This window comes from Coregonus lavaretus, assembly GCF_964263955.1.
Source record: "Coregonus lavaretus genome assembly, chromosome: 5".
NCBI classification, from domain to species: domain Eukaryota; kingdom Metazoa; phylum Chordata; class Actinopteri; order Salmoniformes; family Salmonidae; genus Coregonus; species Coregonus lavaretus.
The window spans coordinates 45,791,459-45,818,085 of NC_139992.1; the positions used below are offsets into that span (position 1 = coordinate 45,791,459).

Sequence of the window (26,627 nt, forward strand, 5' to 3'; positions counted from 1 at the left end):
CCGGATGCTTTCTCTGGCAAGCATTTATTGCCTATTTGAGAAGACCATGTTCCAATGCCTAAAGCACATGTCAAAGACACTATCATGCCATGTCAATATATAAGTGCCAGCTCAGACAAAAGAGTGGTAGACCAATGCGTGCCACTGCCTAGAGACCAGACTACACTCTAGGCTCTTATATAAGTAAATAAAGTAACTTGTGAGTTATTCCTGGAGGGGGTATGGGTTTCCCGCATCGGCTGAACATGAGCAGCCTTAAATCTATCACCTTATAATAATATAATAATAATAATAAATAAAATAATAATATGCCATTTAGCAGACGCTTTTATCCAAAGCGACTTACAGTCATGCGTGCATATATTTTTTTTTGTGTATGGGTGGTCCCGGGGATCGAACCCACTACCTTGGCGTTACAAGCGCCGTGCTCTACCAGCTGAGCTACAGAGGACTTAAAGAGGTCACCAAGGAGCCTCTAACCCAATCATCCAGCCTCCAATGGGCTCTAACATATTAAACTAACTGAATTAAAGATGTTGTTTTTGAATTGAGAGTTGCCCCTGTACCCCTCCCTGTACTATTGTTGGCCAGAGACAGGCAAGCAGGTGAATGACTGTATCAAATGGGTGTTATGTAATACCACCTTCCGGAATGTCAGGGAAGCCCAGAATAGATGGTGGGGAAGTAAGATGTCGCAATTGATGAGGGGGACTGACGTTAAGGGACTCCCTGTAAACTCCTTAGGACCGGAAACAAACCGGCTGCGCCACTATAATCATCAAGTGGGTTCCTAATCTACTTCCTTGTCTCCTGTCCTTCAATCACTTTCAGGGATATGGCGAAAATGATAATGTTTTTGCTTAGTGAAAGTACTCAGTCACTAAATCATTTCTTGGTAAAGCCCAGCCATATACAGCGGAAACAGGACTGAAAGAAAGAATAACCATCCTGTTTTGGACATTTGAGAAACCTGGTTTGTCACAAAAAGGTCCTGATTTCCGAGCCAGTTAGTGTCTGTGTCTGCCTATTCCCGAATACATACCCCACCACTAACCCTGTTGTCAAACCCCACTTGCTATACCAAAAGCAGTCCTATCAGTAATACTATACGATGCAGACAGAATACTTTACTTTATTAACTGGTGCTTTAATCACTTGACTGTGGCAGAAACCAAACACTGACCCCATTCCACATTGTCTCTATGGCAGAAGTTGGCACACACTTACACAAAAAGCACAATGCCAGTGTTGGCCATGGCGTAGGAGAGACCCAGAATGCCGCTGCCCATGATTGCATTACTCAGGTTGAAGACTGACATACCAAAGGAGGTATGTCCAGGGTGCTGAGAGAGAGAAAGTTAGAGAGAGCGGGTAAGAGAGAGTTTACCATGAGTTCAACTGATCGTAAACAAGAACATTTCACACACACATATGCATGCACGCTTGCGCAGACAACACCCGTCACACACGCGTAACTATCAGTTCCTACGAAAGGGTTCCTCGGAAGGAAGGATTCAATAAAAGCAGATAGCTTTTGAGGAAATGGTCAAAGTCGTTGCAAGAGCAAGAGCAAACATGCATGTGTTGTCATCGATAGTTTATCATCAGTCTTCTTACGTATTCTTCTTGATACTCCTCGTACTTCTTCTTCTTCATAATCCCATTAGTGAGAAACTTGTGGCTCTCTGCATCTCCATCCTCATCCAGGAAGTGACTGCAGATGTACAATCATTGAATCAATCTCTAGTTTAAAATAATTATTTACGACTAGTTTACGACAGCTATGTTATGACTTTATGAGTGGTTATAGGGTCAGTTATGCTAGTTCAAGCTTCTATTGGGCTTTTGTAAACTATTTATTTGGTGATTGAAGCAATGAGATTACAGTGTAGCTAATCTGTTGGCGGTTTACAGTGAAGCTATGAGCTGAGAGATTCTCCTGACCAGTGTATTGAAAAGCATTGTGTTCATTAGACAATGATAGGTAGGAGACAAGAAATTGATGATAAAGAACATAATTTATTTACAGGGGAGTTAGAGGATCTAACATCTACAATTCGGCAAAGAACACATTCTTGTCGCAACAACTAAGGCAATGTGCTTTCCTTCCTGTTTTTTCTGTAGAAAGTCTCAGATAAAATAATGAATATAGTATTGAACCACACCTGTTGATGGTGGCCTTCTCTGAGTCGATGGGCTCTGTGAAGCGGTCGTCCAAACTGTCTGTGCTGTCATCGTCTGCCTCCGTGCAGACTTTCTTCAGCTCCACGCGGTCCATGGTTACGGCTGTAGTGGTGCGGGGCTGGGGAAGGGGTCACAGTCCAAAGCAGAGCAGTTGTACTCGGTAGGTTGGCGTGCTTTATCTCAGCCTTACACTATAGGGCAAATACCTGCAGAAAACAGCAAAGGGAGAGATAGGAAACGTTATACAAATATTCATAGCTACTGATGTGGCGGGAAGCCCTTATAACCAGCAAACATACAACCAATCATTCAATGTTGTCTCAACGTTGACTAAACGTTTTGGGCCTCAACTAGCCATCATTTCTTTGTAATTACACTTTGACTAGCCCCCTATAGTGAGAAGATCCCTAATAAGATAAAAAGTAGCACATGTCCAGTCAAAAAGGTCATGGCCACAAGTATTCTCTGATTTGACTGTGTAACAATCTGTCAACAATGAGCTAGTTACTGTTATGAAGATACATTCAATGAGTCTTATCTGACTGGCCAGAACTCTAGGGCCTTGACAAAGGACACTTCAAGGGGAAGACAAGGTGACATTCTACACACACCATTCTGTGTCACACTCCCCTGAACCTGCAGCACCATTTTATCTCCCCATTCGATACATGTTGGTAGCTCACGCACTTCAGTGTGCTTTAACTAAGGCATCTTTCATAAACAATATCACTGTTCCTGTCACGCATTGGAATCTTGACGTTCCGTGCTGATTGGTTTTGGATACCTTTTGTACTCTGCTGTACACTGAGAGTTAACAAAATGGCCTCCAACTGTATCAAGTTCAAAGGGATTTTGTAGTCGATGTAGATAAGTAATTGTAGTATTTTTTTGCTTGACATACCGTAAAATTCCATATAAATTGTGACCTCAATTTTACATATCTCCTATTTTTTGAGAATAGCACACATTATTTTCCCTAAAATAACCTCTAAGTAACCCTTTCAGACACACGCCCATGTTCTATTGTTGCAGTGCAGTTTCCTTTATGATACTATAACCAAATTCATTTCAGGTGGGTTAAAGCAAGTCTCAACATTATGTCAAAAACACGTCTGAATCCTAAATACAGGTCAAAGAGGTTGGCTAATGGGGCCATGAGGCAGGCAAGTTTCCGACCAAATGTTCCTAACCTCTGGGAGAGCAAGCTACAAAGGCCTGTCTGTATTGCTGTCCACGTTTAACCCAATTCAATTGAATGCACTGAGTGCATGAAGTGGTGAGCCGGCAGGGGGCATGTGTTCTTATTTCCATTCTATTGAACATTTGATTGCCGCTATTACGTAACAACAAGATGAGGCACTGGGCAGCGCACACAGAGTTCTGCTAAATTATTTTAACAGCCAATTACCCACAGTGCTGTTCTTCCCATACAAAGGCTTCTTTGACAGGAATGGGTAAAAACAGCCGAGCAGCCAGGGCCCTTGTCCAGCCAGGTTCCCAAAAGTCGCACCCTGCTCCCTCCCCTGTCCTACCGACCAATACCCCAGGAAAAACACAACGGTGATACACATCAAAACCAAAGTAACAAACATGGTTGTCCGACGCTGTGACAAAGCCATAAACAATCAGTTATGGAATACAACCCCAACCCAAGTCCATGAATTTACATTTCAGTGTTGCCCATCAAAAAACAAGCATTGTAAAAACTATTCGAAAGGATTTTTAGTACTAGAAAATACATTTCAACTCTTGCCCCAGGCATTGAAAGGCGCTGATGAAACTGGGCCAAGTATAAAATCCATCATCCTCACATAATCGTCAAAGCACGCCACGTTAACAGTCAAGAAGCCATTACATAAGTAAGTCTATGCACAGTAGGTCCTCCATGTTGTACCCAGTCAAGACAGAGATCCATGGCCTACCTTTAACTCCATTCTGTGGAGAAGCCATAAACAGACATGCCTGAACCTGTTTCTTACCACACACCTCTTTTGTTGTGACTGCTGTCATCTACCCTGTCTGGAAACATATAGCCAAGCCAATCATTAGCTGTTTGTGAAGCATGTCTCTACATACTTAGTTTTACCTAGCATGTCTACTCTACACAGTTCTGGTTTGATCACATTCCGGTTCCTGCTGTGCATGTGCCAGTTGCGTTCCTGGAACTACTGTGTGTCCTAGTACATTTCCTATGTTATGTCTCCTCTAGATAGATAGATTGCCTGGTAAGACTATACCTTCGTATTGGTAGATATTTGTATCTTTGTGTTCGAAAGTGTGCATGCAAAAAAACACAATCAATCATTGTCCCAACTGTACACCTCCCCAGTGTGCTACCCTTCTGCAAATAAGAAGGAACCTGCTCAGCCAGTCCCCCTTCACCCAGGCAGCTAAGCACTCCACTGCTCCCCATGCATATGCCTTGTGTTATGTTATGACTAAGCCATAACCCCAGCAAAATCCTCGAACCTTTGCTTTTCATGCACATCCGAAATGTATGCTTTACCCACTGTTGTTAAAACCACCTCTACTTTTGCATATGATTGTTTGAAACACATTTTATATTGGATAACAACAACTGAGTGAATTTGATTTAAAGTTGTCACAGTGTGTTTGTCAATGTGTCTGTTTGTGCATTTGCTGTTTGATAAAACATATGTGATAAATGCACGCAAGTACAGACGTAGGATCTTAATCTGAGCCAGTTTGCTACAGCAGGAAAATAATCCTGCAGCAACAGGAAATGTGAATTATTACGTGGATTATAATTAATGGACATTTTGTGTAGGGGTTGATACTTTTTTCATTAGGGCAAATCAAATATGACATTTTAAAGTGGAAATTACAAACTTTAGAAGCCTTTTTAAAGTTTGCATGTCCTGCTGTGAAGGAAAATTCCTGCAACAACAGGATGATCAAATTAAGATATGGCATCTGTATGCCAAATCGGGTATTGCATTATCAAATACAATATTTGACACCAAGCCTTGTACACTGTGCAAATAAAGAACCTTCTTGAAAATGCCTAACGCCTAAATCTAATATAGTGTGCTTGCATACAACAAGGCTACAACACTTTTAATAGAGCATGTAGAACTGTGACACAACAAACACTCATCAAAAGAGATTAATTCTTCTAATCCAATTTGCCAACAGCGTGACATCAATCATCTGAATGGGAAAAACATGAACTTCATTAGTTTTATTTGTCCAGAAGTAGCAGAAAATAAGTCTGTGAAACTTACATAACACTCAACTCCAAGTTTAAGGACACAACAAAAGTACAGTACCATAGGATTCCATTCTTACTGGAGGTAGACAACACATCATTAGCTCAAAGATTAGCTCTGTCTAACTCAAACTACCACTCAAATTAGTCCCACTTCAGCAATGCCTTTGTTCTCTCAACAACCCAACAAAACATCTAATAAACCTACAAACTCATTCTCAAAGGAAACCTACTGAATTTCAACCAATGAAATACCTAGCACAATCTTTAAGCACAAGACAAACTAATTTAGCTAGGTGCATCTACAGTTTCTCAAGAAAACGGTGGAAAATTCTACACTTTTCTCTACAATATTTTTTATTTTCTCAGCAGTTACAACTTAGTGCCTATTTGAATCATAAACTTAGACCAAGGTAACTAAAGTTCCCTACATAAGAAGCAGATAAATCATGTGGAAAAGGAGACATACTCACTCCTTCAGAGATGACAGAGTGGGGTTCCGACGTGGGGTTTTCTGTTTGTTTTGGTTGGAGAATGAGGACAGTACTAGTGAGCAGCCAGGAGAGGTATGAGCTGCTGCTTTTTTGTAACCCAGGTGAGAGGAAGGCTTTTAAAGAGCAGGGGAAGAACCCACCCTGGCCAATCACGTCAGGAGCCTGAAGCCAACAACCCCCCCCCCCCCACGTCAATGAAATAGGAGCAAGAGAGAGAGGGAGAAAGGCAGAAAGAGAGAGCGAGGGAGGAGAAGACAGGGAGGAGTTAGAGAGAGAGATAGAGGGAAAGAGAGAGGGACAGCACACAGACATCCTGAAAGCTCGGCCAAGATTGCACAGTGAGCGTTGTTGCATCAACTGCTGTTTGTTCTGTGATAGCCCGCCGAGCACACACCCCGGGTGGTCATCCCTGGGAGCAAACGGTACCGTCCTCATGCTGCGGTCACTGTCCTACCCTGTCCTGTCCTGTCCTCAACCACACACCCCTCCCTTCCCACTACTCCTACCCCCTACTACCATGGGTTTACTCAGCGTACTGTTAAGCGACTGGCATCCACCGGGGAGGCTGTGACACTGTCCGCCAATCAGAGGCCGCAGCTGAGTGTGTCGTTGAGCGCAAGGTCACACTCTGCTGAAGGATGGAGTCTTAACAGTCCAACTTTGTAATCCCCCTCACACACACGTACACACACACACACACACATTATACACAGAGAAACTTCAAATCACACACACTAAATGCTTCTATTGAGTCCACAACCAACCTTCACATTTTCTAAACTAAAATAAAGAATACTGAAAGTATTGTCTGGTCCACACCTGTTACAGCAGAGGCAGAGCAGTACGTTCACACAACATCACTCAAACATCCAGAACAATTAAAATCTCCACAGAATAACCTAAATATCATGTAGTATATTCACATGTAGTATTTGTAATTAGTTACATGTTAAGAGACAAAACAAGAGACAAAACAAACCAATTTTGCAAGTAAGTTATCTCAACCATTCAAAGATTGAGTCAGTCAGGAGGATCCAAAGCTGGAAGACAATTCAACAAGGGTTAATGATGTAGCATTATCTCCATCTATACCTCAATCATCACTCACGGAAAATGATCTGTTACTAAGCACCAATAGACCGAAAACACAAACAGAAATACTCCTCTATGCTACCATTGGCAATGCATCACCACTATGGCAAATGACATGGAAAATATCCGGCCTATTCAGACAATTTATAAAAAACAAGTTCAGAAATTCAAATCAGAGCTCAACCAGAGTGACATTTTTACGACAAAGTAAGAGAAATTAATGAAATTAAAAGGTTAATTCTAGTGAAATTCCTACTGACCACGCCTGACATCTTCACAGACTTCCTTCTGGCAACGGGGGCATTCCTTAAATGGCGACACACTTCCGAAGTGCAAGGGGTTCACACCAAACAGTCTCATGTCTCTGAACCAATCATGTGCAGTTCTAGACCTGTCCAGGTCACACAGGAGAAGCGACTGACTGGAACAAGCCTGCTCCAGCCACAACTCAAACACACAGAGACTTGCTTTAGTCATTACAACACAACACAAATGTTAAACTACTCAACACAAAAAGCCTTGACATCAACGTTATTAAGACAATAACTACTGCATTGGCTGAAGCAAAGCTCAACATTATAGAAGCCAGTGAAACCTAACCAAAAATAGTTTTATCATGGCATTTTTCATGTCATATTACTTCCATCTCTCACACACAAGAAGATGCATATTTATTCGACCTCACATGGATTGACCACGGAAATAACAACAGCTTAGCCCTCTGACCAGTTGCACTCCTTACCCCAGCTATTTCCCCATGTCAAGACATTCCCATCTTCAAACACTCCTTTGAAATGTGGATATAAATGAAACCTTCCTGTAATTATTGTTCCAGTAAACATTTTTTTATTGACATTGAAGAACTTACGGAACACTTTGCATTGGGTTCTTCTGTATATTAGAGGCCACCTTCAATCAACTCAATATTCATACAGTAACAGATGTCCTATTCTGAAAAGCTCAAGCATCTACCTGGAGGAATATACAGTACCAAGCATTGCTGGCATTCTCAGAGCACCATTGTAGATAATGGGCTATAAATAAGAGGCAATGTTTTCCTGCTGTATAGCAGAAGTTTAATCTACATGGGCTGAACTTTCTATGGTATTTTTTACAGTAATTTGAATGCAACTACCTCTCCTTCTGTGTCTCTGTGAAAACCAAGAGCTAGATTCTTGCATTAACTGCATTACTGGAAGTACTTCAACTGTGGTCCCCCAAAAACCCACTGGATTGAAGGCAAATACTCCCCCTCCAACTTATTAACTTTTTACGAGGGGTCTCTGACGTCGACAGAGTAGGATCTGGCCTGTAGATGCCCTATAGTGGGATTATTTCTGCAGCAGGATACCCACAGGTTGTGTCAACAGCAGTTGGTAAACAGGGGTTGTCAATTACAGGTCAAGGGGCCTCCTGACCTCTCTTATCTTCCAAAACAAAAACACCAAACCAGTCCACTGGCACCAGCAGGTAACTGGAACAGCTGAAACACCATATCACCGCAATACTACAGGCATCTGTAATAGGGTGAATACAGGGTCCTGTCCCAAGAAAGATGCACGCACAACTACAAACTGTAGACAGCAATTGCCAGCACCGTCGTCAGACTAGCCTCATACCAGCAGCCTCCACAGCTCTCTAGCCAACTATAAAAAGCAGGAATTTTAAGTAAACCAAAATAAGTCGGTACCTCAGACGCCATGTGACTTGCTGCAAATATCTCCGGTAGGCGGTGAATGATTGACCAGATGACATGACATATCACCAGGACTGTAATGGAAAGTGCCGCTTTTGTTTTGTCAAACAAATCAACATCTCTTTCCGTTAAAACATCAACATTGCTGGAAGAATGTCTGGGACCTTACTTCATAACAGTTTAGAATGTGTTGAGAGACCACAGCTTTTTGATCTTTGCTATGTAACTCTATGCTTATGTCTGGTGAACCATTAGAAGTCCTTAGCCTATGTGTACTATCAGGTGTGTAGCACTGGCATTCAAAAGCAAAGAGGATATAACACAATTCTCGTTCTGGTAATCCCTCGAAAGCTGAAAGGTCAATAAGGAACGAATACAGTGCAAGCCCTTCCACACACTAGTTACTACATTTACATTTTACATTTTAGTCATTTAGCAGACGCTCTTATCCAGAGCGACTTACAGTTAGTGAGTGCATACATTATTTTTTATTTTTCATACTGGCCGTGGGAATCGAACCCACAACCCTGGCGTTGCAAACGCCATGCTCTACCAACTGAGCTACATCCCTGCCGGCCATTCCCTCCCCTACCCTGGACGACGCTGGGCCAATTGTGCGCCGCCCCATGGGTCTCCCGGTCGCGGCCGGCTACGACAGAGCCTGGATTCGAACCAGGATCTCTATTGGCACAGCTAGCACTGCGATGCAGTGCCTTAGACCACTGCGCCACTAGTTTCAAATCAAATCAAATAGTATTTGTCCCATGTGCTGAATACAACAGGTATAGACCTTACTGTGAAATGTTTACTTACAAGCTCTTAACCAACAATGCAGTTTTAAGAAAAATTAAAGTAAAAAAATAAAATACAAAAAATAACAATAACGAGGCTACAGTGAGGGAAAAAAGTATTTGATCCCCTGCTGATTTTGTACGTTTGCTCACTGACAAAGAAATGATCAGTCTATAATTTTAATGGTAGGTTTATTTGAACAGTGAGAGACAGAATAACAACAAAAAAATCCAGAAAAACTCATGTCAAAAATGTTATAAATTGATTTGCATTTAAATGAGGGAAATAAGTATTTGACCCCCTCTCAATCAGAAAGATTTCTGGCTCCCAGGTGTCTTTTATACAGGTAACGAGCTGAGATTAGGAGCACACTCTTAAAGGGAGTGCTCCTAATCTCAGCTTGTTACCTGTATAAAAGACACCTGTCCACAGAAGCAATCAATCAATCAGATTCCAAACTCTCCGCCACGGCCAAGACCAAAGAGCTCTCCAAGGAGGTCAGGGAGAAGATTGTAGACCTACACAAGGCTGGAATGGGCTACAAGACCATCGCCAAGCAGCTTGGTGAGAAGGTGACAACAGTTGGTGCGATTATTCGCAAATGGAAGAAACACAAAATAACTGTCAATCTCCCTCGGCCTGGGGCTCCGGCCTGGGGCTCACCTCGTGGAGTTGCAATGATCATGAGAACGGTGAGGAATCAGCCCAGAACTACCCGGGAGGATCTTGTCAATGATTTCAAGGCAGCTGGGACCATAGTCACCAAGAAAACAATTGGTAACACACTACGCCGTGAAGGACTGAAATCCTGCAGCGCCCGCAAGGTCCCCCTGCTCAAGAAAGCACATATACATGCCCGTCTGAAGTTTGCCAATGAACATCTGAATGATTCAGAGGAGAACTGGGTGAAAGTGTTGTGGTCAGATGAGACCAAAATGGAGCTCTTTGGCATCAACTCAACTCGCCGTGTTTGGAGGAGGAGGAATGCTGCCTATGACCCCAAGACCACCATACCCACCGTCAAACATGGAGGTGGAAACATCATGCTTTGGGGGTGTTTTTCTGCTAAGGGGACAGGACAACTTCACCGCATCAAAGGGACGATGGACGGGGCCATGTACCGTCAAATCTTGGGTGAGAACCTCCTTCCCTCAGCCAGGACATTGAAAATGGGTTGTGGATGGGTATTCCAGCATGACAATGTCCCAAAACACACGGCCAAGGCAACAAAGGAGTGGCTCAAGAAGAAGCACATTAAGGTCCTGGAGTGGCCTGGCCAGTCTCCAGACCTTAATCCCATAGAAAGTCTGTGGAGGGAGCTGAAGGTTCGAGTTGCCAAACGTCAGCCTCGAAACCTTAATGACTTGGAGAAGATCTGCAAAGAGGAGTGGGACAAAATCCCTCCTTAGATGTGTGCAAACCTGGTGGCCAACTACAAGAAACGTCTGACCACTGTGATTGCCAACAAGGGTTTTGCCACCAAGTACTAAGTCATGTTTTGCAGAGGGGTCAAATACTTATTTCCCTCATTAAAATGCAAATCAATTTATAACATTTTTGACATGCGTTTTTCTGGATTTTTTTGTTGTTATTCTGTCTCTCACTGTTCAAATAAACCTACCATTAAAATTTATAGACTGATCATGTCTTTGTCAGTGGGCAAACGTACAAAATCAGCAGGGGATCAAATACTTTTTTCCCTCACTGTATACACAGGGGGTACCGGTACCACTCAATGTGCGGGGGTACAGGTTAGTCGAGGTAATTGAGGTAATTTGCACATGTAGGTAGGGGTAAAGTGACTATGCATAGATAATTAACAGCGAGCAGCAGCAGTGTTAAAAAGGGGGGGTCAATACAAATAGTCCTGGTACAACATGACGTTGAAAAATACTCTGACCGGCTGACCACCTCAGGGTAGTTTAGGAGAAAGTCAAGGGTATCCTGCATGTGGGACTACCCTGAAATTCACAGAGTGGGGTTACATCCGTGAAGCATCTTTAATGGCATTGTCGAAGGGGTACAACCAGCCAAAAGCGTATTTTGAGGTACAAGTACACCTCCTGGACAGGACGCTAGTCTATCGCATGGCCTATCAAGCAGCGCCAAGCAGTGTCAAGCAGAGACGCATCGGTTCCCATTTTTACAGTCTTTGGTATGACTCGGCCGAGGATTACATTGATATCCCCACAATGTTTAGTAATTACTATAATCATTACCTATTCAAATGAAAGTGTCCTAACCACCCTGTCAGTCAAGCTGATGACCACAGATCAACTATTTAGACGTTGTCTGCACATGCAAGTTAACTATGAGTGGCATGTACCGATCTTTCTCTCTCACAGACGTGACACATTCTACATGTCCACTCTCCGAGGCTCCTTGCCACAATTTCAGCTCCACCATAAATGCCTGGGTGTTATGGGCATGTGCAGAGCCCAGTTCAAGATGGGGTCGACTCATGTAGCCTACTTGGAAATGCATCCGATCCACTGCTTATCTACACTAGCTAGTTACTATTGTTGGCTGTGAGAGTCCTTGTATCCAACTGCACAACTAGTAAAGCTTTGAATGTCGGCCACTGATCAGTTTTAAACCCAATGTTGAATTTAGGTGTTCCTTCTCCCCATTCAACTCGCGAGAATGGTTTCTGAACGTCGGAAACTCCAATTTGACATAGAAAGGTTGCTTCGTAACACTGCTGCTATTCACCTGTCTGGTATCAGTAAATACCCAGCGGTAATATTCTCTATTCTCAGCTCTCTCTCCATCCAAAAACTTGCAAGGTGTTTGGTTAGGCCTTTGCCAATATCATCTAACAAGTAGGTGTGTTCGCTAGCATTCCCACAGGTCAGAGCATGTGAGCTGGCGTCTATAAATAGTGAATTTGTTAGCCTTGATGTCCACGTTAGCCAACAGTGCTGAGGTTTCGCCTCTACACTCTTAAAAAGGGTTATTGAGCTCAAAAGGTGGCTTTAAGAACCAAGTTAGCATTGAGAGCACAAGTTATCCTAAAGAACACATGTTAGCATTAAGCACAAGTTAGCCCAAAGAACACAAGTTAGCATCGAGAGAGCAAGGTTGCCTCAAGAACACAAGTTAGCATTGAGAACACAGGTTAGCCTTGAGAACACAGGGTTGGATTCATCTATGGGATTTGACTGAGAGCATAGCTGGACTGGAGTGGGAGAAATTATCTGATAGAGGCTGAGATACTCCCATTAGGCCAAAGTCCACATAGTAACAGAACTAAATATAAGCCATTCCTCAGAACCTCACATCTCTACACCAGCTGTGACATGACTGCAATGCCTTTACCATTTCATGCAACACTTACTCCTGAATCTATCAAAGCAATACAGTGCTGTAGAAGTGCACAATGCAAACTGTTCAATAGAACATCTGGTTTAGTCTAAAAGATCTTGGCATCCCATGTGAAAGTATCAATATCGTTGAAGATCAATCTCACAGTGAAATCTGCTAAGCATGAAACACACCGAGAATCTGACTGCCGTAGAACAAAATATGTACCTTCTGTGTACTTCTAGAATCGCAATGGTCGGCAGTGGCCAACAACTTGACTTTGAGCCAATCAGAGAGCACAAACCTTCACGTGGTGGAGCCGACAGGAGTGACAAGAAAAAGGAAAAAAAGAGCGCTAATCCACCCTTTTAATCAGAAATGTTCTAACTAAAACAATAAAGATGCATACAAATTTTAAAAATCTAGCGCAAGTCTTTACATCTTTTACATCTACAGTGGGGAGAACAAGTATTTGATACACTGCCGATTTTGCAGGTTTTCCTACTTACAAAGCATGTAGAGGTCTGTAATTTTTATCATAGGTACACTTCAACTGTGAGAGACGGAATCTAGAACAAAAATCCAGAAAATAACATTGTATGATTTTTAAGTAATTAATTTGCATTTTATTGCATGACATAAGTATTTGATCACCTACCAACCAGTAAGAATTCCGGCTCTCACAGACCTGTTAGTTTTTCTTTAAGAAGCCCTCCTGTTCTCCACTCATTACCTGTATTAACTGCACCTGTTTGAACTCGCTACCTGTATAAAAGACACCTGTCCACACACTCAATCAAACAGACTCCAACCTCTCCACAATGGCCAAGACCAGAGAGCTGTGTAAGGACATCAGGGATAAAATTGTAGACCTGCACAAGGCTGGGATGGGCTACAGGACAATAGGCAAGCAGCTTGGTGAGAAGGCAACAACTGTTGGCGCAATTATTAGAAAATGGAAGAAGTTCAAGATGACGGTCAATCACCCTCGGTCTGGGGCTCCATGCAAGATCTCACCTCGTGGGGCATCAATGATCATGAGGAAGGTGAGGGATCAGCCCAGAACTACACGGCAGGACCTGGTCAATGACCTGAAGAGAGCTGGGACCACAGTCTCAAAGAAAACCATTAGTAACACACTACGCCTTCATGGATTAAAATCCTGCAGCGCACGCAACACCAGCACATGTCCAGGCCCGTCTGAAGTTTGCCAATGACCATCTGGATGATCCAGAGGAGGAATGGGAGAAGGTCATGTGGTCTGATAAGACAAAAATAGAGCTTTTTGGTCTAAACTCCACTCGCCGTGTTTGGAGGAAGAAGAAAGATGAGTACAACCCCAAGAACACCATCCCAACCGTGAAGCATGGAGGTGGAAACATCATTCTTTGGGGATGCTTTTCTGCAAAGGGGACAGGACGACTGCACCGTATTGAGGGGAGGATGGATGGGGCCATGTATCGCGAGATCTTGGCCAACAACCTCCTTCCCTCAGTAAGAGCATTGAAGATGGGTCGTGGCTGGGTCTTCCAGCATGACAACGACAAGAAACGCACAGCCAGGGCAACTAAGGAGTGGCTCCGTAAGAAGCATCTCAAGGTCCTGGAGTGGCCTAGCCAGTCTCCAGACCTGAACCCAATAGAAAATCTTTGGAGGGAGCTGAAAGTCCGTATTGCCCAGCGACAGCCCCGAAACCTGAAGGATCTGGAGAAGGTCTGTATGGAGGAGTGGGCCTAAATCCCTGCTGCAGTGTGTGCAAACCTGGTCAAGACCTACAGGAAACTTATGATCTCTGTAATTGCAAACAAAGGTTTCTGTACCAAATATTAAGTTCTGCTTTTCTGATGTATCAAATACTTATGTCATGCAATAAAATGCAAATTTATTACTTAAAAATCATACAATGTGATTTTCTGGATTTTTGTTTTAGATTCCGTATCTCACAGTTGAAGTGTACATATGATAAAAATTACAGACCTGCATGCTTTGTGAGTAGGAAAACCTGCAAAATCGGCAGTGTATCAAATACTTGTTCTCCCCACTGTAGCTAATGAGTTTTGTGCTTGAAGAAGGATTTTTTTTGTTAAGTTTGATAATGTGCACTAGCTTTAGTTAGCTAGCTAACGTTAGCTTGCTAAGCGAGCAAGTAAGTCACACACACTTCATATGAAACGAATGGGGTGGTAAGTGCAGCACAATAAACACAACACTAACCAAGCTAGCTACAAAGCCAATGTAGCTAGTAACATTATAATTACAATGGATTTGTTTCCATTAAGCAGCTGCCTGTAGCTGTTGAGAGTCAATGCAGTAGCTTTACTTTACCTAGCTAGCACAACAGATCGCTAGCTAGCGAATCATGCTAATGTTAGCCAGCTAGCTAAAACTGTATATACAGTGGGGGAAAAAAGTATTTAGTCAGCCACCAATTGTGCAAGTTCTCCCACTTAAAAAGATGAGAGAGGCCTGTAATTTTCATCATAGGTACACGTCAACTATGACAAACAAAATGAGAAAAAAGAATCCAGAAAATCACATTGTAGGATTTTTAATGAATTTATTTGCAAATTATGGTGGGAAATAAGTATTTGGTCAATAACAAAAGTTTCTCAATACTTTGTTATATACCCTTTGTTGGCAATGACACAGGTCAAACGTTTTCTGTAAGTCTTCACAAGGTTTTCACACACTGTTGCTGGTATTTTGGCCCATTCCTCCATGCAGATCTCCTCTAGAGCAGTGATGTTTTGGGGCTGTCGCTGGGCAACACGGACTTTCAACTCCCTCCAAAGATTTTCTATGGGGTTGAGATCTGGAGACTGGCTAGGCCACTCCAGGACCTTGAAATGCTTCTTACGAAGCCACTCCTTCGTTGCCCGGGCGGTGTGTTTGGGATCATTGTCATGCTGAAAGACCCAGCCACGTTTCATCTTCAATGCCCTTGCTGGTGGAAGGAGGTTTTCACTCAAAATCTCACGATACATGGCCCCATTCATTCTTTCCTTTACACGGATCAGTCGTCCTGGTCCCTTTGCAGAAAAACAGCCCCAAAGCATGATGTTTCCACCCCCATGCTTCACAGTAGATATGGTGTTCTTTGGATGCAACTCAGCATTCTTTGTCCTCCAAACACGACGAGTTGAGTTTTTACCAAAAAGTTATATTTTAGTTTCATCTGACCATATGACATTCTCCCAATCCTTTTCTGGATCATCCAAATGCACTCTAGCAAACTTCAGACGGGCCTGGACATGTACTGGCTTAAGCAGGGGGACACGTCTGGCACTGCAGGATTTGAGTCCCTGGCGGCGTAGTGTGTTACTGATGGTAGGCTTTGTTACTTTGTTCCCAGCTCTCTGCAGGTCATTCACTAGGTCCCCCCGTGTGGTTCTGGGATTTTTGCTCACCGTTCTTGTGATCATTTTGACCCCACGGGGTGAGATCTTGCGTGGAGCCCCAGATCGAGGGAGATTATCAGTGGTCTTGTATGTCTTCCATTTCCTAATAATTGCTCCCACAGTTGATTTCTTCAAACCAAGCTGCTTACCTATTGCAGATTCAGTCTTCCCAGCCTGGTGCAGGTCTACAATTTTGTTTCTGGTGTTCTTTGACAGCTCTTTGGTCTTGGCCATAGTGGAGTTTGGAGTGTGACTGTTTGAGGTTGTGGACAGGTGTCTTTTATACTGATAACAAGTTCAAACAGGTGCCATTAATACAGGTAACAAGTGGAGGACAGAGGAGCCTCTTAAAGAAGAAGTTACAGGTCTGTGAGAGCCAGAAATCTTGCTTGTTTGTAGGTGACCAAATACTTATTTTCCACCATAATTTGCAAATAAATTCATTAAAAATCCTACAATGTGATTTTCTGGAATTTTTTTCCTCAATTTGTCTGTCATTGTTGACGTGTACCTATGATGAAAATTACAGGCCTCTCTCATCTTTTTAAGTGGGAGAACTTGCACAATTGGTGGCTGACTAAATACTTTTTTGCCCCACTGTATGGGCTGTACATGATTATGGAGAGTGAATTAAAAAATGTTTTGTCATCTTGCTAGCTAATTATCTATCTGTGGCCATCTGGCTAGTATCATCAAGGGTTTTCTACAACACTACTGCCACCTTCTGGTTTGGTGTATTTTAACAAGACTGAGTGGCTGACGACTTCAAGGTCTTTGCTGTCTGAACACAAAAGAGACTGACTGCCAACACTCTGTTCAGAGGCACTAAGTACCTTTTTTTACGCTGCTGCTACTCTGTTAATTATTTAGGCATAGTCACTTTAACTTTACCCACATGTACATATTACCTGAACTACCTCAACTAGCCGGTGCCCCCGCACATTGACTCTGCACCGGTACCCCCCCTGTATATATAGCCTCCCTACTGTTATTTTATTTTACTTCTGCTCTTTTTTTCTCAACACTTTTTTGTTGTTGTTTTATTTGACTTTTTTATTAAAAAATAAATGCATTGTTGGTTAAGGGCTGTAAGTAAGCATTTCACTGTAATGTCTACACCTGTTGTATTCGGCGCATGTGGCCAATAAAATTTGATTTGATTTACTGTCGGCAGGCAAACGTTTGACAATCCTACCTGAGCTTTGGTTGCGTCAAAGAAAATATTAGCCATCAATGTCACAAAGGTACTGTATGAGTTACAGTCACAAGGATGTACTGTACTAAGCATAGGAGGTTGGTTGTGCCTTAATTGGGAAGGACGGGCTCATGGTAATGGCTGGAGCAGAATAAGTGGAACGGTATCAAATACATCAAACATATGGTCTCCATGTGTTTATGCCATTCCCTTTCCTCCATTCCAGCCATTATTATGAGCCGTCCTCCCCTCAGCAGCCTCCACTAGTACTAAGATACTAGGAATGCAAACAAACATTAGCACGAATGGGTACATGCGGCTATGTACATACGTACGACTCAGTGACCTTGTTGTACATATTTCTTTGCTCAAGCCTTAGCATCAATACTGGCATTTGTCATGCTGTACATACCTTTGTCAAAAAAGAATGAATGTACATACTCATGACGATCTTGTGAAGGGTGCAGTGATACGTATTGGTGTGGTCAGTACAAGAGCCTGATATATGAGGCCCTGCTATTACTAAGGTATAATCAAATACAACAATGTGTGACCAGGTTTGTGGTTAAGAGGACCACCCGAAGCATGGTCCATGCGTGTTTGAGCTGGACCTCCGCATTAAGATCTATTTTGTTGGCCTGATGTGGTTCAGGCTGTAGTTGTTGTTTCTTCCTGGTACTGTACATGTTTTGTCCTAACCTTGTTTGTGAACACTCTCCCAAGGTCCCCCATGTTCTGATGGTCTTATCAGTCCATATTGATCTGCCCATGGCTTTTGTTGGCTGATGACGTAGAACCACATCTGAGTGGCCTTGAATTTGCTAGGGGAGGAGGGTGCTCCCGGGGCCAGGTGAGTCCCTGCATGTCATTAGCCGCTTGCTCATAATTGCGAAGTTTTCGAGCAAGTGCGTGCTGGCACCTGAGCCATTTGAAACCGAGACTCATCGAGCGATTGCTTCCTGTAAAACCTGCAAGGAAGAATCACAAACCAACATAAATTGGAGAGTGGCAAATTCTTCCATGCTAGTTATTTACAGGAAGTAATCGCTTGTTGAGTCTCTCTGTTTCAAACCCATTGGCGAGATTATGGGCGAGCGGCTATTGGGCAAACTCTAAAAACCCTTAGTGGACTCATGTGGTTGGCAGCGCCCAGCTTTAGTCTGGGACAGTATGGTCATTTTGAGATATGCCAGGTTCCTCCAGGGAAGGGGTGCATTATCAGCAAACATGTTTGCCTTTCACTGCTTTATGCCATTTTGAGAACTTGCCAAACAAAACAGAGGCAGTGGGATAACGTTGAGAGAGACATTTACGTAATTTTGCAGACGCTGTTGTCCAAAGTGACTTACATTTTGCACTATTGAAAATATCTGTTTTGATGCTACGTAATTTTCATTGAGTGGTCTTATCACTGTGCTACCTGAGTAAACCAGAGTCTTACATAAGATGACGTGATCTCATACGATCCTCTATGTTGACTATCATCTAACCCTTTCGCCTTTGAATTTGATGCAATTCATCCCTAACGCTAGCCTATATTGTACACAATGATGTAGTGGTAAGAAAAAAGGTGGGTAAACTTTGATCGCCAGTCGTGGTGAAAAAGTAAAGCTTCCTGTTCTTTCAATGCATTTTTCTGCAAAAGGTGGGTAAACTGTTGGGCAACAAAAAGGTGGACAAACTATGTTTACCCTCCACTACACCACTGATGATTTTGATGCTACCAAAAGGTAACACATTCCCAATTGAGTTCTGTGGAATGATTTGCAAAAGTTTGGCTAAATGCACGTGGCAGGACTTGGGTTGCATTACCTAATAGCATCGGGCACTAAATCAGCCACACAGTTGGGTCATGTAAGAACTGTGAGATATGAGACAGCTTTATGTCTGCCTTAATTATGTACCTTACCTGCTCTTAATGTCCTGCATATAAAGGTATAGATGGTATAGAGATTTGACTGTCAGCCTGCCCGAGGGCCATGAGCAAACTGGTTATGCAGTAAGATGTGGTATTACATAATGTGATTTATCAATGCAGGTTAGTCTCATAGAGATCAGATAAATTTTCAAGAGACCTGGTTCAAAGCCATTACACAAAAATGAGAGCTAGTCTAAGAAATATTTCTTACCAAGACATTATTGCTGGTGCAAGGCATATGTAAGTTCCATCTTCTTATTGTTCAAACTATTTAGTCATTGCATTATGCAACAGCATTGGTAAAAATAGCCAGCCCTCACATTGTATGCCTATCTCAGATTTCAAAAGGACATAGTGACAGTGTTTTGGAAAATCACCCCGAAATCCTTTGATTCCTTTCCGGAATAATAGTGGATTAGTGTTAATAGAAGCTGCCATGCACCACGCACCTCAAACCCGACTTTGCGACCGGTTTAAGGGTACGTTTGCTCTGTTCCAGAGAAGAGCCACACAGTCCCAATTGCATCAGCCGTCATTGCTCGAACATGAACAGCTCTGGGCTTTTTGACCTACATCTGTTCTGTCACTCATGCCCATGCATCACACACCTCATACCGACGAATGAAATCAGCATGCCCATTTCTCTATCCCCACTGACAGGTGTGTGCTGAGAAAAAGTGCCAGGGCCTGCCCCTGCATTTAAACACACCTGCACACTGCTGACATGAAAGTCTTTGACATAGAATTAAGCCATTTTCTATTAGACCGTAAACAATCAATCAAAGGTCTACAGTGTTCTCTGTAATAGCCTGGCTTTCTGTCTTTCACAAAATGGTTACATCAGTAGATTAACTGTGAAATCTAGATTTTATCAAATGTGAAAAGCATTTCTCACATTTGCAAGTAACTTCCAATCTTTGTCTGTATAATTTGTGTTACCATTTGTGAGAATAATTAAAAACACCACAAACTTTTAAACTTTATTAATAGTCATTTTGACAGGTGTCAAAAGAGGCTTCACAGAGAGACAGAGATAGTTTACCCATATTACAAACTGACCTTATTTTATGGATACCTAGAAAATTGTCTGTGGACACACAGTCAGCAACCCAAGATGTGGGTTGGATTTTACCAAGCAACAATTTAGTAATTGCATTGTAAAGTTCAAAACAATGGGAACTGTATGACCCCTTTTGGCATGCTCTATATAACAGAACTGTATTATCACCGTGATGCATTCGGAAACTCAAAACCAATATTACTTAAAATAATCCCATCTCACAGTAGTCAAAAAAAGTACGTTATTGGTGGCAAAGGTTTTCACCAGAAAACATATATAAATCTTTCCCTGAATCACTTACTTTCTTTCTACTTCACTTACTTTCTTTCTACTTAAGATACGACATGCCTGAGCCTCTGTTATGGTAGGCTCACTGGGCTAATGATGTAGGCTACGACCTTCCGTCAATGCTGGTACAGAGAAGAGTGTTTTTGAACAACATGGATTTGAGAACCCTATGCACTTTTACAATATATCTAGATTTACATCTTCAAATAACAAAGTAGCAAATAGAGAAGTGAAATAAAATCTGAATATTTTCAGAACATATCCCTATTAACGACATAAAGATAATGAAAAAGCCTAAGGGTTAAAATGACTTAACCCTTGAGGAATCTTCTAGAAATACCCTCCTCCCCAATCAACGAAAGAAGGCGGAATCAGTCTGTAGACTCCAAAATACCTCGATTTCTCATTTATTTCTACATGTTCAGATATTTCCACTATATTTATAATTGTAAAACTATTAAAACACACCCTTAGAGAAATTATTATTCAAAATAACTATTAAACCTATGTAAACTTTATAACTCCGACAAAGTGTCTTTGTGAAGGTTATCAAATGGTTAAAAATAATAATTTCCACGTTCCTTTGTAGTATGCGAAATGCACACGCGGGGCAGTTCCAAACATTGGAATAAACTGCATTGTTTCTTCTCCAAAACCCATCAAAATAATTACTGCATTTGGCTAGTAAGTGAATTACACATGTAATATCACTTACTGGCGTTATACGAATGATTAACGGTCTACAATAGAAGATGGGCCCTTCATGTAGGCTACACGACACATGTTGTTTGCGCGAAACACATTATTCTTTAACATTCAGGCTACACCCAACACAGCAAACATAGCCCAGGGATGATGACATTTGATCAAATATCATGGCTAATACCTAAGAACGTGTTTTAAAAATTCCATAGCTAATTTAAACGACACATTTATTGGCATAACAGATTACTTGAGAGATTAAACCGCAATTTTCAGCCTTGGTTAATTAATCTTGTAGATGTTTTGTCAATAATGTCAACATTAACCATTAGCTTTCCGGTGCGAATTGAAATGGGATACAATGTTTCAACATACCGACGTTGACAAACAAGCATGCAATACCTACACAACTATGGGAGAACATATACAGGCTAAATATTGGGGAAAAAGGTTAAATGGGGACCTACCTACCTAAATTGTAATTGTTCAGGACTTCAGGGGTGGAGGACGAGTAAGCGTAGTGAACACCAGCAAGGGAGACCCTTCCCATTTAACAACCGAGGGACACAGTGGAAATTTCCACCATGTGATGGCAACTCTTCAAGCATCATGTTTCACTACCAAGACACCCTCGGACTGAACGCAACCAATTGGCTGTATCTCGCAGTCGTCGAAAGGCACTGGCAGAACATGAACGTTATATGTTGTATGATGTACAGTGACAGTGGCCGACTAAAATATGTAAAAACGTAGGCAATATGAAGAGCACAATTGATTTTGGAGCGCCTTCACGTTGGTGTGATTTCTTTGTTGACATTCCACATTGTGTTTGTAGAGTAGACACACCAAGGAGAAGGAGTGGGCACTGTTGCCATTGCTTGCGCGTGTTGCACAAAGGTTTCCAAAAACCTTCAATTGTGGATGCATTTTCATTCAACACGTTCACTTTCAAATTCATTTAAGTTAGATAACTGATTAAAAAAAGTAATTACTTATATGAAATAATTGAACATTGCAACAATAACCTACAGTGTTTTTCTAAAGATGTCTTGTCTTCCTTATCCTGCAACTCAGAGCATTAGGGAAAGTTTAACAGTTTATCACTGTAGGGCAGGCTATCCTGAAAATTCAGACAATGAGTTTACTATAGATGACCGTTTCATAACAATTGCCATCTACAGTCAGTCACCATCATTTCAGATAAAATATTGATATAGGACAAGTAGCCTACTTTTGTTCGCTCCACTTTACAACAGCTTATGAATGGTTTACGCAGTGTCATATATACAGCCACAAAGGTCTCATAAAGGCATGGTCCCCTCTTTTTATATTTTCTAGCTACAGTAGCCTAACAACCTACTACAGATGTAGGATCATAGTTTGATCACCCTGTTGCATGATAACTTTTCTTGTAGTGTATTTGAGGTTTAAAAAGGCTTCTGAAGTTTGTAATTTCCACTTTGAAATTTCAGACTTGATTTTCCCTTACGAAAAATGTATCAACCCCTACAAAGATGTCTATTAATAATAATCCACATAATAATTCACATTTCCTGTTGCTGCAGGATTATTTTCCTTCTGTAGCAAACTGGCTCAAATTAAGATTCTACATCTGTATGCAATTGTCTGTATTTTTACATAATTGTTACAAGGTAATAACACCCCATATAGTGACCTCATAGTTGGTGAGTTGAACGGAACATTTTCTATACAGTAGTATGTCAGATGCGAGGACGTCAATGGAGCCAATGTAATCAAAGAACTGAGTGAACTGTTTAATTGGATACATAAAATAACCTCCGCAACTGGCTATACTTTGCTTGTCTCAGCAGCTCATAAAATCAGCTTTAACATTCTCAAAGCTATGAGTCAGCAACCAACCAATAGAGCAAGCCTGCTAAGCATACAAAAAAATATATAATACATTACCAAAAATGAGAAAATCACCATTTATGCCCTGAAGGTGATATTGACACGAATTAATTTCCTGCAATTAACAACGGATTTAAAACTTTGGCATGCCAAAAAGGTTTCATCAACAACTCCACAAACAAATCAAAAGGGACATATTCAACCACAAGTCAAAAACAACTTCCTGTTCAGCGACTAGGCACTCATAGTAATCACAAATTAGTACGTATAATTATTTTCGTTTTGCACTATATATATATTGTTTTCAAGTGCAAAATAGTCCTCTTCTGGACTTGCCCTGAATACTGGGCTGATTAAACGAGGCCTGGCTATTGACATGGTCAATATGACCTTATTACCTTGCACACCATTTTTTGAGGTTCAGGGTTCAAGGTTGAGTCCACTATGTGTACTATTTCGATGCGTTCACTGTGACGGCCATACGTTATAAAGTGGTTCATGTGGGGCATGCCATATTGATCAATGGCAGGACTTTGACATGTCCACACGTTTTGGGAGCAAAGTCTCATGATTACTCTGCCTGACCCTAAAAACACATATTTGAATGTCACTAGTCAGGTCTGTGAAGTCAGTCAGTTTCTACTTGTGAGGATGGCATTATCATTTGTGTTCTGGGTTGAAAAGCATGACTTCTAGAGACCTTGTTTTATATGACATCCATTTAATATTTTATCCATTCTGTCTGTATGACTGAGTATACGACTGAGTATTTTATTTGATTTAACCTTTATTTAACCAAGAAAAGCCCATTGAGACCCAGAGTCTCTTTTTCAAGGGAGACCTGGCCAAGAAGGCAGCAACACTGTTTCTTGGCCAGGTCTACTACTTCACTGTTGGAGCTAGGAACACAAGCATTTCGCTACACCCGCAATAACATCTTCTAAATATGTGTATGTGACCAATACAATTTGATTTGATTTGATAAATCAATTCATTACAGAATTAAAACATACAACAGCATGCACTATCATACACCAATTGCTTGCCTTAAAACCATGCTGCCTGTTAATTGGACTTACAGAATAGCTCTCCTGTTTCCTTGCAGGGCTTGGAAACAGGGCTGTAGATGAGGGTGTTTGAAACAGCCCAAACCGCACTACACATTATATCAACAGTAGGATTTGTGGCAGTTACTTACTAGATCCACTAATCACTTAGTTCCGAGTGGATGGAATAAGGGGACTCTGAAGTCAATGTGCAAAAAGCTCAAATCCAGTTACAGATATTCAGGTGATAGAAGATGCTAGAAGATAGTGTGCTAGAAGATAGTGTTAATATTAATATAGTGTATATAGGTCAATCAAATGCTTTAAGTAGCTGGTGCTAACATTCATGTTCAGTATGCTTCCAAACAGGTACTACTCCTTTAAAGGCACACCTTCACAACACTGTTGTGACAGTAAAGGGCAAACATCCAAATTCAAGACCTTGGAAACCACCATGACAAACTCAACACATTGTCACAGCATGTTGCATAAACTGACAGATCGCCATTCATGCGCCTTGTTTTCGGTCAACAAACCTTATACTGATATACAGTATCTTTGAAAGGTAGCTCCATTGATATTGTCAGGGTAAACACAGAAACATATTAATCACTCATTGGACTGCTAGGGTAGCTCATGGTCTATGCAGTTATTTATCTAAGTCAGTGGTTCCCAAACTGAGGGATCGGCAGGGGGGGCACGGGGTTCCCCCCCCTCCAAAAAAACAACAATATTTTTGTATATATATATATTTTTAAAGGAACTCAGTCCGGCTTTAAACTTACTCTTGAAAGTTGTAATAGTGGAATGCACAAAGTGCAATTTCGAAATTGGGAGTGCATCATCAGTACCTCTTGTCATGTTAGTCATTGCATACATTAGAGAGCTAAAATGTCCAGATCAACTAGCCCATGTCAACTAACATTTTTTTATTTAGGTTTTTTAGCCCATAGATATTGTTGTAATTTTTTTGTCACTCAAATTTAACATGAATACACATTAGACATGGCAACGTGTATAGAATTGCAAGAAAACTAGCTTTAAAACTGCAACATTTTTTTTACACCCCATGACAAAATGTGTAGAATTGCAGGGGGGGATGTTCCCAAATGCTGGATGGGGTCCCTGAGTGAAAAAGTTTGTGACAACTACATAACCCATATGTACAGTATGCCGTTTTGGTCCAAAACTTCATGTTGATATATCACAGACATCAATTGTCAACATACAGTACAGATGTAGGATCTTGATTTGAGCCATGTGCTACAGCAGGAAAATAACCCTGCAGCAACAGGAAATGTTAATTATTATGTGGATTATAATTAATGGACATTTTTGTAGGGGTTGATAAATTTTTTGTAAGGGAAAATCAAGTCTTTAAAAATGGAAATTGCGAACTTCAGAAGCCTTTATAAACCTCAAATACACTACAGGTTTTAGATTTCCTGTTAAGATCCTACATCTATACAGCTGGTCATTCTGAAAACCTGCTAACTCTTACAGACCCTACAGTACATCAGTAGATGGTGACTGTATGTTACTCTAATGTTTCCCTATTAGGACTCTGATTCGGATCTGCTATGATTAATGGCTAAATTATTTCTAAACAATTTAATTGAAACCCATGGAGAGGCTGGCTTCTGTTGTGCATTATCTGAGATCAGCTGTCTCACACTCTGGTTTAGAGAGCGATACCTACTAAAGCGCTCACAGGAGGAGGGCCAGTGCCTACCAGCTGACAGTGATTAAAGACTCCTACACTGTGATGAAGTTTGCAATTAAGACATGTAGGTCTGATCTAGGGAACCATTTGAGGATAGTAGTCAGGTGACGCCAGAGAAGACACGGCATGGGTGCCTCTATTCCCTTTGAAATAAGTCTCTTCCCTTTTGTATATTTTGCCATGATACCAAGCATTTCTGATAAACACACTAGTTAAATATGTATTGCCAGTAATTCACCACGTTCTGCTTTATGATAAAGGAGGAATAAACAGTATCTGGGGTGGGTGTGATATAACAAGAAGGAACAGCCTGTTTAAAAGGGGAGGATGATATAGCACGTTCCCAGAATGATGACTTCTATGTGGGATTGAGTTATGATGCCTGATGGTAATATCACGGGCACACATTGTGCACACACTCCTCAGGTTCCTGCGTCAAAGTGGCTGAGGCGGTGGGTATTTCACAGAGGTCGGAAACTTGGCTCGCAGAGGTGAGTGACCCAGTTAGCTGAAATAGACTGGCTTCTGATTTGGGGAGGGGGCACAGACAGGGGTCTGGGTAGATGTGGGGGTACAACCAGGGGTGACAGGTGTGACTGAGGTCACAGTCCCCAGAGTGACCTTATGCATGGCAT

The 26,627-nt window shown here is 41.6% G+C and overlaps 1 protein-coding gene across 2 annotated transcripts in view; it reads right to left on the bottom strand.

The window, feature by feature from the left end:
* Positions 1–21,896, bottom strand: part of LOC311129041 (sodium-coupled neutral amino acid transporter 4-like) — a 37,062-nt gene extending 15,166 nt beyond the window's left edge. The window contains exons 1-4 of one of the 2 annotated variants that reach the window (XM_084161298.1): positions 21,823–21,896; positions 2,166–2,390; positions 1,618–1,714; positions 1,228–1,343 (exon numbers count right to left, since the gene is read on the bottom strand). In XM_084161298.1, the coding sequence (XP_084017424.1) occupies positions 1,228–1,343; positions 1,618–1,714; positions 2,166–2,278 (326 nt within the window). In that variant the 5' untranslated portion in view covers positions 2,279–2,390; positions 21,823–21,896. Of the gene's footprint in view, positions 1–1,227; positions 1,344–1,617; positions 1,715–2,165; positions 2,391–5,886; positions 6,024–21,822 lie in introns of those variants that run through there. The other variant, XM_084161297.1, reaches the window with a different exon arrangement.
* Between the last annotated feature and the right edge of the window lie 4,731 nt (positions 21,897–26,627).